Source organism: Agrilus planipennis, unplaced genomic scaffold (genome assembly GCF_000699045.2).
Source record: "Agrilus planipennis isolate EAB-ADULT unplaced genomic scaffold, Apla_2.0 scaffold128, whole genome shotgun sequence".
In the NCBI taxonomy this organism is placed as follows: Eukaryota; Metazoa; Arthropoda; class Insecta; order Coleoptera; family Buprestidae; genus Agrilus; species Agrilus planipennis.
The window spans coordinates 716,706-731,891 of NW_020438862.1; the positions used below are offsets into that span (position 1 = coordinate 716,706).

A 15,186-nucleotide genomic window follows, 5' to 3' on the forward strand; every position below is an offset into this window, starting at 1 on the left:
ACATATGTTGTTTTGCAGATTAACCAGAGCTAATCAAGTTTACTCTTTTCCGATTCATTTGTGCGAAGAAGTGATGCCCGCGCCTGTGTTTTATGGTACCATAGTGCCTCTTATAGTGTATGCAGTAATAAAAAAAAGTCTAGTCGAACCTTTCTTGAAAGAGCAGGAGGCAAAAAGGGCCGAAACGGAAAAGCAAAATAATCGCACCAAATTACTGGAGAAGCGAAAGGAGGCGCAGGCCGCTGTCGAACTTATGTCAGCAACATATGCTCGGATAGTAAGAGACGAAGATGCAAAGAAAGGACTAGTCATTGAAAAGGCCCTTTATGGAAAAGCCCTGAGAAGTAACAGTACGTTTTATGACTTAACAAGTTAAGTAGTGTATATTTCTATATTTTTGTGATCTTTTCAGATAGGGATTCAGGTGATTTTGCAGAAGAAATTCTGGATGTAACAATACCCTTACAATGTCTGGTTAAGGACAGTAAATTGGAATTACATAATCATACTAAGGTGAGACTGCATTTCTTTCAGATTAAATGTGTGCTATAACAGTCAAATTTATTTAATTCGTAAAATTATTTAGATGCAGGTATGATGCCAAATTACTTAATTACTTAAAAGCTAAACAAAAAAGATAAATAATTACATAAGTTACGTTTAAAATTAAGTTACATTCATCATAGTTAACATTATTACTATTATTATATATAAATAAATCATAAATATCTGTAGTGTATTAATTTTTGAGAGATTAATTATTAAACACTTCAACAGCTTTTCCACTTAAAATTTTTGAAAGTCTATTATTTTTATTTAGAGTCAGCTTCCCGGATTCTTTGACCCTGCCTTAGGTGAAAACAAATATTTATACGTGAAATACAAGTTTCGCGACCAATTTCACGAAATAACAATTAACGATAACGAACCGTTAAGGATACCAAAAACAGGTATTTATTTATTAATTTCCAGAAAAGTAATTTTCCATTATTCTTTACTTTTTTCAGCTCACCGTACCAGTGTCACGTAGTAGAGACGTTTCGTAGTAGATTCATTAGAATTTTTAGTCTAATCATGATGTAAAGAGATGTATATACAAAATCAGGTATCAGTAAGTTATCAGAAGTAAAGTCTGTTTTTTTAAAGACGAATTAGGAAAAGGGTAAAAAAGGACCGGTGCAACTTTTTTGTCCAAAATACATAGTAAAAGTTTATTAGAGAATAAGTTGTGGCGTTTTTATAATTACAGAATACTTTCAAAGCTCTTTTCTTATTAGTCAAACAGTAGAATAAATAAAAGAACGCGTTATGTTATCAAATTTACAAAAAAAAAGACTAGTTTACGAAGTTATCAAGGGGCCCTGTTCAATTGCATTTGATATGTAATCAACATCAGATGACGCTAATATCCTTCCAATGACCTCTATCTCTTTGTTTTTGGTTTCTAAATGGTTAACAGGTGTCCATGAATGATCTTGTTCTAATCTAAAGCTTCCTAGGTGCTTGTGAGGACAATTACTCCATTCCTACAAAAAATGTCAGTTGATCAAAACAATCTTTGTTTAAGTAATTTAGCTAACTTCTGGTGCAACAAGGCTGAAATATTGTTGACCTGACAACCTTTCATATAGGTGATAAATGTTGCCAGGGATTTTAACAAAGTTACAAGCTGCATGGTGAAGATCTTTATTTGTTTTAGCATCCAGAAGAATTTTTTGTGCTTGCTTTTGTAAAAACTTAATCTAAAAGAGTAGAGTGGTTACAAAGTTTATACAATTATTGATAAATCATAGTACCTGTTCAGCAATGACTTGAAGTTTATTGTAAGCTGTAGCATGGATCATTGTATCTGCCTAAAAGAATTTACATACTTATCATAGTTATCAAGTATCGACAGAAATATATACCTTCTGAATCTCTTCTGCTAATTGAACTAAGTCACTGGGGCCTCTTTTGGCTACTAAATTTGGGTTAACCAAGGCTATCCCATATGGATTTACGTCTCGTTCTACTAAAGTAACTGAAAATAAGGTTCAAATTGAAAAAAAGAAAGATACCATTTTAAAGAAATTACATACTTTCGTTTTGTGATAATTTAGTATTATCAGCCATCTCAAAATTTCGTTTCATAGAAAACGATCAGTAAATGATTACGATATATGACTATTTAAAAAAATACGATATAATTTTTACGCTTATAAAAATATAACAACCTAACATATTCACCATTTATTGACGTTTATTAGAAAGGTTAGAAATTAAGACTTGACAGGAAAACAAACCTGAAGTTAGCAAATGTCTTAAATTTTGTGGAATTCATCTGCTTCCCACAACGTTTACTACCATTTCACAGCAAAGAACTTCAGGTTATACCTATGGGTTATACTATCTATGGGTTGTACTTACCAGCTGTAAGCTGTAAGTTGCGCATAATTTTACGAAAGTCTCGAAAATTTGACGAGGTAATTGTTGTTTTGTTTATATATTATTACTTAATTTATAGCAAGACGACTTAACATAGTCCTGTGCAAGTATTTGTTAAAAATTATAAGTGCATTTTCTAATTTGCGGTGCTGTTTTTAAATAGCTATTATTACATCTTTGCTATTAGTCACTAAAAAATATCCATTGTTGCATTTTTAGGACAAAAGTGCCTTTGTCATCCAATAACCATGACTTCTCTTGGTATTTCTGCTCGATTGAAAAACCCAAGAAAAATAGAACTGGTGAAATCCCAAAGTCAATCACAAATTTTAGCCAACAAACTTAGGCAGGATGGAGTCTTCAGCACAGGTTGGTCCCATTATTTCTGTCCTTACCATTTCTTCAGTATTTACTTTTTGCAGTTGAAAACGTGATGCAAGCAGTTGATCAAGTTGCTGCTCTACTAGCTTCATCACATGTTAATCCCAACATATCATACAAAGAGAATATCATTAACTTATGCCAGCATTTGAAGGTACACTTTACTTTTCATTTTGAGGTTATTGCTTTGAGCTGTTACTTTTAAAGTCATAATTAATATTAATAGATACATAATAAGTTCCAATAAGTGCAACTTTTACATCTAACCCTCTAAATTTTATCAAATTCTGATGTTTACCAAGTTTTCACCACTTCTACTTAAATAAACATTGTTTTGATTTTATTGCCATTTTATTAAGGTATATGGTGCTTACCTTGAGTTGCTGTATCAGGACCAGATGAACAGAGCTTTTGTTATTTTCCGTAATAGTTCTCAAGATGATGAACGCCTCGATTATTTATCTCGGTTACATTTACTCGAACTTATCGAATTACGAGCTAAAGGATGGAAGGGAACTGATATTATGAATCAGTATTACCGTAAAAAGGCTAACCAGTGTGTTCAGGTAAGGTAATCAACAAAAAGAACAGACGATATTTTGAAACAGTTCTTTTAACACAATATAGATTGAAGCCTCAGAAACTGCAAGCAGTTTATCGGAGTCTATTACTTCTTTAACTGCAACCACGTCACTTTTGGGACCTGGTGAAGTCATCAAGTCTTCCGGGAAATTCGTTAAACCTACCAGGATTCCAGGGAAAAATTATTGCAAAGATGAGGTGGTCATTCGTAATGCTGATTCAGGAAAAGGTAATAGAAATTTTTATTTTTCATATACAAGAAACAAATATTGTTTGAATTGTACTTGATCGTTTAATACAAGAATATCTAAATTTTCTTTTTAGTTCTTATTTGCAGGACAAAAATTATAAAAATTTTGTAATACATAACTTTACTCTGTTTTACATTTAGAGGTAATATTTCTTATTATAGTGATGGGCATCAAAGGTCGCAGGGTTCATATGATAGAAGAACTTAGTGAAACGATAATATCTTTTCAAAGAGGTAAAAAAAATAAAAAAAGCAATCATGGTCGTCGGTGTGACTGCTCTTATCCGCTTCTGCTAACAAAACTACTAGTGCACAATTGTCTTATTATAATTTTTTTAGTCTTGTTATTACTTCTAATGTTCAAGATAAATGAAATCAAAAAAATGAATTTTCATTTTTTTGCATGATTGTTAAACGTTTCTTTGTTGTTATTTTTGGAATGCGTGATGTCTTTTGAATATCTTGAGCATAATGACAGTAAAAATGTATCGTGCCTATCGTCGTTTATTAGCTAATTTAATTTTTTGTCTCGTTTCTGTTTTTTATTAATTTAATCGTATTAATGACTTGCGTAACTATGTTCCCTTTACGTACATACACCAATCGTTCCATCACTACTCTCATCTTATGCAATTCTTAACGAAGCTAATAAGTAATAAATTATGAATTAATTTTGCACAAGCATCTTATCATATAATTGTACCTCGTAGGTTTGATTTATTATTGCCACTTTTTTAATTTCTTCTAGTTAATCCGGGGGCTAAAGAACGTCTGGTTCAAATAACCGGTGCTAACGAAGAAAGTATAAAGTAAGATGTATTCCAGCCCAAAGATTTTCATTTTCTTTTTTAATATTTTATTTCTGTTACAATTTCTAGTCATGCAAAACATTTAATTGAAGACACAATAAGACGCAATGCTTCACCAGTGCGAGAAGGCTTGAGCGGTCCTCTGACTGGATCCAGTTCGAGCATTAATTCTTCTGCATCTGAAGACAGTGCTTTACCCCATTCTGCACGCGTCTCGCGGGCTTTACTCCACAGCCTTAGTACCAATGATGCCAGTCTCGGAGAATATAAATATACAGTAGTTGTAGGAGGGCACACAATCAAAATCAGCGGAGACAATTTGGATCTCATTAGAGTAAATATCCTTATTTAATGTTTTTGCATGACCTAAAGCATTCATTAATTTGCCTTTTTTTCCTACAGACCAGTAAATTAGTGCTAGATGAATATTTTTCTGGTGAACCAATCCAAGATATAACCCAGTTCTATAGCTTCGACAGTTTGCCCCAACCAATCTTGACCCCTGAGTTGGCACAGTCTCCATTGTCCCCTCCAGAATCTCTGCCGTCCCCAGGTCTCTCCAATGGACACTCGGACGATGCAACAACAGGTAATTTCAATATTTATTTATTTATTGTTTTTTATTTACCGATATACTTATTCTGGACATGTCACATGCAGCGCCTTTAAGAAGACCTCATTTACCACTGGAAGACATACTCAAAGGTAAAATGTCCCCCGAAGTTCCCCTTGACTGCAATGAACATCGCAGTACATATTCTAACGAAACTCTAGTTCAATTGGCTATGTCTCCTATGTGTCTGAAACCGCCGATTGACTGGGATCGTATTTCGAAAGAGCACCCCAACATTACTCGCAAGGTTGGTTTTTTCCTTAACATACGTTTTATTTTATTATCCAGAAATTGCGTATACCTACACGATGTTTGCTTTATCCGTAAATTTAGTTAATATTATATATAAAAGAAATTATAAGTGCTGTCAGCACAGAGCAAAGTAGTATTACGTAAATGAAAGTTACTATCAGCAGTTTCTTATACTGAAGTGTACTGTGTGTTGCATATCTATTAACAAACAATTCCTTTAAATTTAAAAAGTTTTCCTCCCTATCAATCACTGTGAGCTCGAATCTGTTAGCACCATTGCTTCGAATGGTCGAAATTCACTTTTGTGAACAATTTGTTAAATTACTTTCTTTGTGTTAAACAAAAGTGAATTTCGACCACTCTTTAAATAAATAAAAATAACATTTTCTCTTTTTGATCCTTTTTCAGGATGTTGAAGGTTTCGATGCTAAGCAATATTTATCTGATCGTTCAGCTGACCACGTCGCATCTATACTCAGTGCAGACGAGCTGGATACAGGTGAAGTATAATTATTAAATTGACTTAATAGTTCGTCGATGATACTAATTAATCATGGTATTGACAAAAAAACTTTTTCATAACTACTTTAATTCAATATCAAAACTATTTTACATACATACTACTATTACTACTTATTATTATTATTGATAATAATAATAAATTAATTTTGTTTTGTTGTATGTACAATAAAGTAGACTGTTTAAATTGCCAAATTAAATCTAAAAAAAAATACAAAAAATTGAAAATAAGAAAAAGAAACTAATATTTTCTTACGACTTTTGATAATGTAATTATCGCTGTAAGTAGACAGTATTTGTTTTATTTTTGGAAAACGTGAAAAATTGATATTTTCATATCTTTATTTTTCAATATAAAGATCCATGAATAACGAAAGAATAATTTCTAATTGAACTGCTTAGGATTTAGGTGATAAATACTAATTATATTCAGATCTGTTTTTCTTAATTTATTTTTCGTAGTTTTTCATTATTTTTATTGATTAGTTTGTTGTGATATTTTATTTACAAACTTGTTAAAAGACTAATGTTTTGTTTTGTATTTGTTAGAATTTATATTGGTAATGTCTAATGTCCTTATTCAGAAATATTTCGTTTCTTATGTAATGTAAGAACCGAAATGTTTTTGCTTTTTGAGAAAGCAGTGTATAAGATTAAAAATAATTTGTTTCTAATATATGGTTTGCTAAATCAGGCGAATCAGTGTTCTAGTAAAAAAAGGAGAAACATAAGAAACATACCTATTGCCCGATTTCTTAAACAAACACGAAAGTGTATCTGCTTTAGCGTAATGTAATTTTTAAAATTTTAATTAAAAAACGACTACTGCAATAACTACCAGTTTTTAGCAGTTTATTTATTATAATAATTACTCTTATTACGCTGATAACTAAATACTAAGTTATTTTAGTGTTAATAAAAGCACCCGTTTGGAAACTTTAGCATTTGTATACATTAAGAAAAGTTATTGTTTCTTTAAAAAAAATATTTTCTTCAAATAAATTCTTTGTGATTTGAAATTAGTTTTAAAAATACATAATCGGACATATTTTTCTTAGAAATATAAAATACAGAATAGTTCATATATTTTAATGAAAAAAAAATATATCGTACATAAATCTGTAACACTATGCTTGCTATAAAAAACTTAAAACGTCTTCAGAGAGGTCGCAAACAGTCGGGTTACAATGTATATGAAAATTAACAATGTACTCGGAATTAGTTCTTTGTACTGAAATGGCAAACGGATCAGTTGGATGAAAAGTAAAAGCTACCAATCTTCTAGCAGGTGTTGTACTTGGTCTTCCTGTACTTCCCGCATAAATACGAAACTTTAAAAAGCCCGAATCTCTAGCATAAAATCTAAAATCATCTGTTAGAAAACAAACTTTTATTAATACGTATGTATCATTTACCTAATTGGGTGTTCCCCACAAGCTTTTGGCCTCTCCATTACTGATACCCATTTGTCATCATAACTAAATAAAGACAGGTCTAAATACGGAGAACTGCTGTATGATTGAGCACTTATTGGTAGTTGAGCAAGTAGTCTTTTTGTTGCCTCGGTTTTCCCACCGAATTTAGCACTAACTATAGTCTGTTTAAACCTAAAATTACACAATTCACTATTAGTATTCAAATTTTTCTCTTAAGTTAATTAGAATTGCCTCTGTTACTTTTTACCTGTGTTGTTGAAGTCTGGCATACAGATTGTTAGAAGGACTGCAAGTAAATTGTGTACCAGTGTAAATACTAGCATTCCTGAAGCAGTCACAAAAATTTTCAAATAATTCTAATAATTCCCTTGATGTGTTTTCATATATAGCCAAAACTTTACTTTCTATCATGTTGTAAACTACGAAAAAAGACGCCTGACTGTTGGCATCTGGCGTCTTTAACGTGACAACATCTTCACTGGCATATTTAAGTAAAAGATGATTTTCATCTAGAAGCTGCATTTTCCATAACCTTAGGGCCTTGAAATTGTCAAAGTATTGATAAAACTTTCTTATCTCATATGGATCTCCTGTCTCTTGTCGAATTTTGATTGCACGTTTGTACAAAAATGTCAAAAGACGATGCTTTAATGAATTTATAAAAACTTCTCTAAATGCACGTTCTGTTGGAAACGTGGAATTAAAGTAATATGAATCATCCTCAAAACAAAATCTTCCAATTTTCCTTACATCTACAAACATCCCATCTAATATTTGAAATACATGAATCACCTGATGCTGAACACTGAGAACGGCTAATGTATCCTTGTATAAGTAAAGTCCCTGATTATGGGATAAAAATATTTTGTCTACTTTAAATTGTCTAGTATCACAGAGCTTTCCTACATGTAGGTCGATTAAATGTAAGGTGTAGTCTTCTAACGGTGACCTTTTTTTAGGGATAAAATGATACACAAATTACATACGTGTTAAGAATAAACTTCTTACCTTAAATTAGGCGTAACAGATTCGTTATTCGTATAGATCTCATAAAAATGTGGTCTCAAATCATCCGGAATGTAAGCTGCAGATCCCACAATAACATAACGACCGTCATCACTAAATAAACTACATTCTCGATTCAGTTGCTCTAGACTTTGAGCCACATTAATAACAAATTTCAGCTGAAAAGAAAGTATCATTTCATCATATTTTTTCGAAATCACAGGTAATGAAAAGGCTTAAGTTCACGTATTACCTTAAAAAATCGTTCGAATATTTTACTTTTGATTTCATATTTTGCTTTATCACTTCTTTCTTTTGCATTCTGAAGTAGGTCACCTGCAGCTGCTGGGCCTAAATAAGTGTAAACTTCTAGTGATGTCTGATCCGACGAAAAAGCAATAAGAAGCTTTCCATCGGGACTAAATTTTCGTAAAAAGCACGGTGGCTTTTCTATGTTTATCACAGTAAAGTTAGGGAATACGTTCTGGTAAAACTGTCTTGCTGTATGAAAATGAGTGCCAGGTCGCTTGAAAGCACCAGTCTCTCGGTTAATTAATCGCATCACTACATTTTGGGAAGGGACCTTTCTTGGTTTTATAGCAAATGAATCCATTTAATTAAAATGTTTATAAAACCATGAAATTCTTCATTTTTAAGGTTATGTTTCTTAAACATGAACCACGATAAAATGTCTATCATCTTGTAAACCATAGATGTCTGCAAATAACAAAAGTCCATAATGTCAAAGTACATAACATAATATAAAGACTCACCATCATGTCACCATAATATTATGTAAAAAAGAGTGAGGCGTCGCCCATACCATCATACATCGCTATTTTAAAATTGTACCTCGTTTTATTGTCTACAGGTGTGTTTTTACATTATTTAGTCTCTTGTTTGTATAATGTTACTCGTCTTTTGTTGTTCTCATTTGCAGTTTGAGTGATAAATGAAAGTGTGTGACATTACTGGAATATCCAATATCGATTAATAAGAGTACTGCTCACACTTCCTTTGTTCTCGTCTTCTCTACGTTGAAATATCTTGCGGTTTATAAAGGTAGGAATGTATATTACAATCAAAATAGCTTGAAATTTCAAAGTAAATCTGGTTGCTTAATGTCTTATCAATCCATGCTTTTGCTTTGGTAAAAGTAGAAATAGTAGGGGTATGTATTACCGAATATACCTAGACTTTAATAGTAACAAAGAATTTATCATTTCCAGTTCATTAGTAATTGGTAATTTGAAAATATTTTAAAGAATAAAAAACCATTACATATGTCTATAGTTTTATATTAACAATTAACGGTCAGGAATCTAACTTAAATTAAATCATAAGTTTGTGTCCATTTGTTCATTTGTAATAATAACTTCAATATTGTTAAATGTAGCTAAACTTTTTATAGGAATATTACATAAAGATTGGTTACTGTACTTCATGCAGCATTGGTTGCAGCAGTCCTTTTTCACTTGAAAATGTATTGGTACCTGAATGACAAACTGAAGTGCAACTTTTCCTCTAAAAAGGGAGACAGTATGTTGTGGTTGCTAAAGGAAGGATTTATGATAACGATTCAGTAAGTAAGAACATTAATTAAAGATGTTAGATGTGAGTTTTTTATCAAATTATCCCAGAAATCTAATTTATTATCAGACGTCATAAATGTTACTTTAAAAATGTCAAAGTGAGAACAACAATAATTAGAATCTTAGAGTAGTATGAAGTTAGAATAAAATAAGTGATAAAGCATTTGTTTTAGTTTCTTTGTATAAGTTGGTTCATATATTTTAATGAAAAAAAAATATATCGTACATAAATCTGTAACACTATGCTTGCTATAAAAAACTTAAAACGTCTTCAGAGAGGTCGCAAACAGTCGGGTTACAATGTATATGAAAATTAACAATGTACTCGGAATTAGTTCTCTGTACTGAAATGGCAAACGGATCAGTTGGATGAAAAGTAAAAGCTACCAATCTTCTAGCAGGTGTTGTACTTGGTCTTCCTGTACTTCCCGCATAAATACGAAACTTTAAAAAGCCCGAATCTCTAGCATAAAATCTAAAATCATCTGTTAGAAAACAAACTTTTATTAATACGTATGTATCATTTACCTAATTGGGTGTTCCCCACAAGCTTTTGGCCTCTCCATTACTGATACCCATTTGTCATCATAACTAAATAAAGACAGGTCTAAATACGGAGAACTGCTGTATGATTGAGCACTTATTGGTAGTTGAGCAAGTAGTCTTTTTGTTGCCTCGGTTTTCCCACCGAATTTAGCACTAACTATAGTCTGTTTAAACCTAAAATTACACAATTCACTATTAGTATTCAAATTTTTCTCTTAAGTTAATTAGAATTGCCTCTGTTACTTTTTACCTGTGTTGTTGAAGTCTGGCATACAGATTGTTAGAAGGACTGCAAGTAAATTGTGTACCAGTGTAAATACTAGCATTCCTGAAGCAGTCACAAAAATTTTCAAATAATTCTAATAATTCCCTTGATGTGTTTTCATATATAGCCAAAACTTTACTTTCTATCATGTTGTAAANAATTAACACCATACTAAAGTACATAAAAAGATTAAAGTATAAGTACATCTTACATTTCCTTTATTCGCAGACTTCATCGACGGCCGTCTTCGTAACCTGCAGTTGATGGACCGTGTTCTCCATTATATTGAGATGGTCGACTCTGTCGAATACCTCCACTAAACGAGAGAGGTGATAACTATTTTTTTTTCACAGGACCGTTAGCAAGACTTGGTGGTTGGACATTGATTTCAATGGCTGTTTCCTTTGCTTTTTCATCCCGTGAAGTAGGGGTGAGTAAGATTTTTAATTAATAATATTTGAGTAGATTTCTGAAAGATCATTTTTTCCTTAATACATTTACTTATCGTTATGGTATTATATGCAAATACTATTTTTTGCCTATCAGTTATTATTAATTTATTTTCTTTTACTCCTTTACAGGTTGATGGATGATTATTTACCAATATAACAACAGGACTTCTTTGTAAGTCTTAGGGGTTCCTCTATCCAACATGAGAATTTAACAATACTCCAGATTATAGAGCCAATCTTCGATGAAGTCCATCAACAATGGTAACCTAAGGTTTGTTTAGTGTTTTATCTTCTTATTTATTTTTTATACATTAATTAGCACTTCCTTACTTCTGATTTACTTTAAGACTTTTTAAAAACCCAATTTGTTTTTGTTAGGCTATCATTTTTATGCTTTCTGTACTTAACACTTATATTTTATTTGTAATTTCTCTAATTCTTTGTTTTGTTACTTATTTTTATTCAATCCTTATTTATTTATTAACAATAGGACTTTTTCTTAGATCTCAGGGACTCTTACTGCAAGGACTTCTTGAATATATCAGGGATGTTACCCTTCAATCAAATCCACCAGCAGAACATCCAGATGAGCCAGAGCTGTCACGCAGAGCATGGTGGACGTGAAACTAACACCCAACCGAGGTTTGGAGTTAATGAGGACATCAGAAACCAGGACAAGCCAATCCAATGGAGATGAGGATCAATCAGGACATCGTTGGACATCGAGGGACAGGATCAGCTGCCTCCGGGGTCCGAAGACTTCCGCGTCCGAAGACTCCGGGCTTGGAAAACATCGAGATTCCCCCTTCGAACTTTGAAGACTTCGAAGTTTGAAGAGCCCCGGGTGCGAAGACCTCGAAATTGGTAAGTCTGTGGGTTCGACGACTTCGAAATAAGAAGTCATACAGGAGAGTCTTCGCCGTTTGAAAATTCCGAAGTAGGAAAACGCCAAAATTATTTTGGCGTTTTTCGACTTCGAAATATTCGAACTTCGAAAACTTTCAAGTGTGTGACCTTCTTATTTCGAACCTTTGAACTTCACAGTCTTTCTAATTTCGAGATCTTTAAAACTTGGGGTCTTTAAACTTCAAATGTCCTCAAAATTCGAATGGGAATCTCGATGTTCTCCAATCCTGGAGTTTTCGCACCTNATAAGTAAAATATAAGTGTTAAATTAAGCATAAAAGAGATAAAAGTCTAAACGTAAATTAAATGAAATAAAATCTTTTAAGATGGTAAATGCTAATTGATGTTTTAATGAATTAGATAAAAAGATTAAAACGTAAATTCACCCTACTTTACGTTTGTTGGCGGACTTCATTGGTGATCGTCTACGTAATCAGCAGTTGGTGGACTGTGTTGAATGTTTTCTTCATTATATGGAGTTGGTGAACTCTGCCAAACATCCCCACTAGTCTGGAGGGTTCTGAAGTAAAACTGAAGACCTGTAAGAATTCCTAATGTTAGTAAACTAAATAAATGATTTGATAAAAGTAAGGAAATTCTGAGTAAACAGTTAATGTAAATAATAAGATAGAATAGCTTTAAACATGTAAAATATAAGTGTTAAAGTAAAGCATAAAAAGGATAAGTCTGTAAGTAAATTAGACGAAATAAAATCTTTAAAGAAGGAAAAAGCTAACTGATGTTAGTAACGCAGATAAAAAGATTAAAAAGTAAATTCGTCATACATTACGTTTTGTTGGCGGACTTCATCGATGGTCGTCTACAACAATACGCAGTTGCTGGACTGTGTTGAAAATATTCTCCATTAAAAGGAGTTAGGGGACTGTACCAAAGATCCCCACCAGGGTAGAGAGGGATCTTGAAGTAAAACTGAAGACCTGTAAGAACTTTTGATGTTAGTAAATGAAATAAATGATTTGATAAAAATAACTAAGAAACAGACATTAAGTTCTAAACAAAAAGTTAATGGAAATAATAAGAATGAAAAAAAATAGCTTTAAATAAGTAAAATATAAGTGTTAAAGTAAAGCCAAAAAAGATATTAGTCTTACAGTAAATCAAATGAAATGAAATCTCAAAGGAAGTGCTAATTAATGTTTTAATAAAGTAGATAAAAAGAATAAAACGTAAATTCACTCTACATTACGTTTGTTGGTGGACCTCATCGATAGTCATGTACGTAATCTGCATTTGGTGGACTGCGGTGAATGTTTTCTCCATTATATGGAGTTGGTGAACCCCGCCGAAGATCCCCACCAGGCTGGAGGGATCCTGATGTAAAATTGAAGACCTGTAAGAACTCCTGATGTTAGAAAATGAAATAAATGATTTGATATAAGTAACTAAGAAACAGATATGAAGTTTTGAATAAAAAGCTAATGGAAATAATAAGAAACAAAAGAANTAAACAAACTAAAAATCATTCATTTACATCAACACCGTAATGAAATCATAATTACATTCGTAAACTGCTTACCTATTTGCCAAATAAATTTAAATAGATTGTTTTATTACAATTGAAAAACCTGGTTATTTTAAATTTCCGCAACGCACTGTAGCAATTTCATCTTTACCAAGAAGATAGCTTTAAATATTTCTCCTTTATACCGACAACCCGCTGTACTGTAAAGTATTCTCGTCAGTGAGTTGCAGTTGTAATTCCTTTATTAAAGACTTCGTTTTCAGAATAAAATATTAAAATATTCACTAGTAAGGTTTAGTCACATAATTTTAGATTTTGTCCACACACAATTCCTTTATTACATTTTGGTAACAATACTAAATTTTGAACATTCAGCTCTAATAAAAAAGAAATGAATTTATCAAAAAATTAAAACGTTTTTAAATTAGTGGTTGAAAGTACGTCACGCTTATTTCTAAAAGTAAAATTCTTTTCACAGATGCCTCACAACATTAATACATTTTGGTACATTCAGCTCTTGTAATAGGGAAGAAAGTAATTATTAAAAAATTAAAAAGAAAGATAGGGGATTAAAAATTTAACGTGGTAATTTCTGACAATAATTTCAATTTAATTTCACTAATGTCTTACAACAACTTTCAATACATTTTGGTACATTCAACCTGTTTAATAAGAATCTATTTTATCAAAAAACGACGTTCTTTAATGGTTAAAAGTGCACTCCAGTAATTTTTACCTGTAAAATTCTCTACACCCACATGCGCTTTAATATTTGGCACATTCAGCTTTAATAAACGACAAATTAAATTATCAAGAAATAAAAACGACTTTCTTAAATTGGGGTCTGAAAGTGCACTTCAGTAATTTCTAACAAAAAAAATTTCTGTTGCTCATCAACAACATAGAAAATATTATTAATCAAAAAATAATAAAACAATGGAAATAATGCATCTAATCTTTAATGTATCCTTAATGTTGTCAGTTACCCTGATTGTCTCGTTTCAGTGAAATAAGGGTAGTGCTAACTGCTACAGTCTGAAGTGAAATAAAAGCCGCCACAATCAGTGCATGGTGCCTGTGTAAAGTTTGTGACCAGTTCGTTCCTGTAAAAATATTGATTACATTAATTCAAATTAAACAATATTGCAATAGCAAAAAAATACAAAAACATATCTTTAAAAATAATACAGAACCTACACAAGCCTTTATTACAACTGAACAGAAATGTAAATTATATATAAATTAACTTTAAATTGATTTATTACAATTCAAAATACCTTTGAATTTGAATAGTTTAACACTCCTTAGAAAATGTATATTTTGTCAAAAACCATTATTATTGAGAAGCTACAAAAAAGGCGAGGGGCGATAGATTATGAAATATACAATAACGACTTTTTTATTTCTCAAATAGAGTAAACACTTTGACAACCAGGGTATTATATTGTTACATTAGAGACTGAGAGACTCTTAGATTTCTAAACACTTCCCAGAATTTTGGGTTTTGGTGTTTATTTAGTTATATTCCATAGTATATATGTACTCCGATTGATTTTCTTGTACAAAATAGAATTTTTATGAATTAAATTTGCTTCATAGCAGTTCGTTTCTTAAAATCCGATATAAAATTAGTTTGTATTTATAAAAAAAGAATAAAAATAGATTCTTATT

General features: G+C 31.6%; 5 protein-coding genes and 2 long non-coding RNA genes across 8 annotated transcripts in view; 4 read left to right on the forward strand and 3 right to left on the reverse strand.

Moving 5' to 3' along the window:
- The window catches only part of LOC112904289 (dnaJ homolog subfamily C member 11-like), a 4,494-nt gene extending 3,395 nt beyond the window's left edge, over window positions 1–1,099 (forward strand). The window contains exons 5-8 of the mRNA XM_025973935.1: window positions 19–350; window positions 413–513; window positions 821–950; window positions 1,008–1,099. Coding sequence (XP_025829720.1) covers window positions 19–350; window positions 413–513; window positions 821–950; window positions 1,008–1,030 — 586 coding nt within the window. The 3' untranslated portion in view covers window positions 1,031–1,099. The remainder of the gene's footprint in view (window positions 1–18; window positions 351–412; window positions 514–820; window positions 951–1,007) is intronic.
- Window positions 1,100–1,318: 219 nt separating this feature from the next.
- Window positions 1,319–2,259, reverse strand: LOC108738134 (uncharacterized protein C1orf50 homolog). The gene is made up of 5 exons (XM_025974187.1): window positions 2,079–2,259; window positions 1,908–2,020; window positions 1,797–1,853; window positions 1,581–1,742; window positions 1,319–1,526 (listed from the first exon to the last, which is right to left on the reverse strand). Exons 1-5 carry the CDS (start codon window positions 2,128–2,130, stop codon window positions 1,341–1,343), a joined length of 570 nt encoding a protein of 189 aa, XP_025829972.1. The 5' UTR covers window positions 2,131–2,259; the 3' UTR covers window positions 1,319–1,340.
- Window positions 2,260–2,366: 107 nt separating this feature from the next.
- On the forward strand, window positions 2,367–6,849 carry LOC108738131 (eukaryotic translation initiation factor 4E-binding protein Mextli). 2 transcript variants are annotated; one of them, XM_018471384.2, is made up of 11 exons: window positions 2,367–2,462; window positions 2,644–2,793; window positions 2,847–2,959; window positions 3,165–3,371; window positions 3,433–3,616; window positions 3,800–3,871; window positions 4,386–4,446; window positions 4,516–4,780; window positions 4,849–5,035; window positions 5,107–5,306; window positions 5,720–6,849. In XM_018471384.2, exons 2-11 carry the CDS (start codon window positions 2,673–2,675, stop codon window positions 5,819–5,821), a joined length of 1,512 nt encoding a protein of 503 aa, XP_018326886.1. In that variant the 5' UTR covers window positions 2,367–2,462; window positions 2,644–2,672; the 3' UTR covers window positions 5,822–6,849. The 2 variants fall into 2 exon arrangements, with proteins under 2 accessions (XP_018326886.1, XP_018326887.1); XM_018471385.2 differs by lacking the exon at window positions 3,800–3,871.
- Window positions 6,850–6,916: 67 nt separating this feature from the next.
- LOC108738132 (DET1 homolog) lies at window positions 6,917–8,969 on the reverse strand. Its single transcript, XM_025974103.1, has 5 exons — window positions 8,525–8,969; window positions 8,275–8,450; window positions 7,514–8,215; window positions 7,246–7,437; window positions 6,917–7,192 (listed from the first exon to the last, which is right to left on the reverse strand). The coding sequence occupies exons 1-5, from the start codon at window positions 8,882–8,884 to the stop codon at window positions 6,967–6,969; spliced, it is 1,656 nt and encodes a 551-aa protein (XP_025829888.1). The 5' UTR covers window positions 8,885–8,969; the 3' UTR covers window positions 6,917–6,966.
- Window positions 8,970–9,039: 70 nt separating this feature from the next.
- Window positions 9,040–10,026, forward strand: LOC112904335. Its single transcript, XR_003231017.1, has 3 exons — window positions 9,040–9,142; window positions 9,212–9,333; window positions 9,683–10,026. It is a non-coding gene; the product is annotated as an uncharacterized LOC112904335 (long non-coding RNA).
- A 35-nt stretch (window positions 10,027–10,061) lies between these two features.
- LOC108738135 (DET1 homolog) lies at window positions 10,062–10,825 on the reverse strand. Its single transcript, XM_025974032.1, has 3 exons — window positions 10,660–10,825; window positions 10,392–10,583; window positions 10,062–10,338 (listed from the first exon to the last, which is right to left on the reverse strand). Exons 1-3 carry the CDS (start codon window positions 10,821–10,823, stop codon window positions 10,113–10,115), a joined length of 582 nt encoding a protein of 193 aa, XP_025829817.1. The 5' UTR covers window positions 10,824–10,825; the 3' UTR covers window positions 10,062–10,112.
- A 185-nt stretch (window positions 10,826–11,010) lies between these two features.
- Window positions 11,011–11,912, forward strand: LOC108738103. The gene is made up of 3 exons (XR_001937945.1): window positions 11,011–11,104; window positions 11,256–11,397; window positions 11,630–11,912. It is a non-coding gene; the product is annotated as an uncharacterized LOC108738103 (long non-coding RNA).
- The last annotated feature ends 3,274 nt before the right edge of the window (window positions 11,913–15,186 follow it).

Excerpts from the sequence above, each read along its gene's own strand:
- LOC108738132 (XM_025974103.1), bottom strand. The coding sequence starts at position 8,884 with ATGGATTCATTTGCTATAAAACCAAGAAAGGTCCCTTCCCAAAATGTA. Across the intron at positions 8,216-8,274 it reads TCTGTTACGCCTAATTTAAG|GTCACCGTTAGAAGACTACA; the intron begins GTAAGAAGTTTA and ends CCCTAAAAAAAG. Across the intron at positions 7,438-7,513 it reads GCCAGACTTCAACAACACAG|GTTTAAACAGACTATAGTTA; the intron begins GTAAAAAGTAAC and ends GTGTAATTTTAG.
- LOC108738131 (XM_018471384.2), top strand. The coding sequence starts at position 2,673 with ATGACTTCTCTTGGTATTTCTGCTCGATTGAAAAACCCAAGAAAAATA. Across the intron at positions 2,960-3,164 it reads ACTTATGCCAGCATTTGAAG|GTATATGGTGCTTACCTTGA; the intron begins GTACACTTTACT and ends CATTTTATTAAG. Across the intron at positions 3,372-3,432 it reads AGGCTAACCAGTGTGTTCAG|ATTGAAGCCTCAGAAACTGC; the intron begins GTAAGGTAATCA and ends AACACAATATAG.
- LOC108738135 (XM_025974032.1), bottom strand. The coding sequence starts at position 10,823 with ATGATAGAAAGTAAAGTTTTGGCTATATATGAAAACACATCAAGGGAA. Across the intron at positions 10,584-10,659 it reads GCCAGACTTCAACAACACAG|GTTTAAACAGACTATAGTTA; the intron begins GTAAAAAGTAAC and ends GTGTAATTTTAG. Across the intron at positions 10,339-10,391 it reads TGTGGGGAACACCCAATTAG|ATTTTATGCTAGAGATTCGG; the intron begins GTAAATGATACA and ends AGATGATTTTAG.
- LOC108738134 (XM_025974187.1), bottom strand. The coding sequence starts at position 2,130 with ATGAAACGAAATTTTGAGATGGCTGATAATACTAAATTATCACAAAAC. Across the intron at positions 2,021-2,078 it reads TAAATTATCACAAAACGAAA|TTACTTTAGTAGAACGAGAC; the intron begins GTATGTAATTTC and ends CCTTATTTTCAG. Across the intron at positions 1,527-1,580 it reads TCAGCCTTGTTGCACCAGAA|GAATGGAGTAATTGTCCTCA; the intron begins GTTAGCTAAATT and ends CATTTTTTGTAG.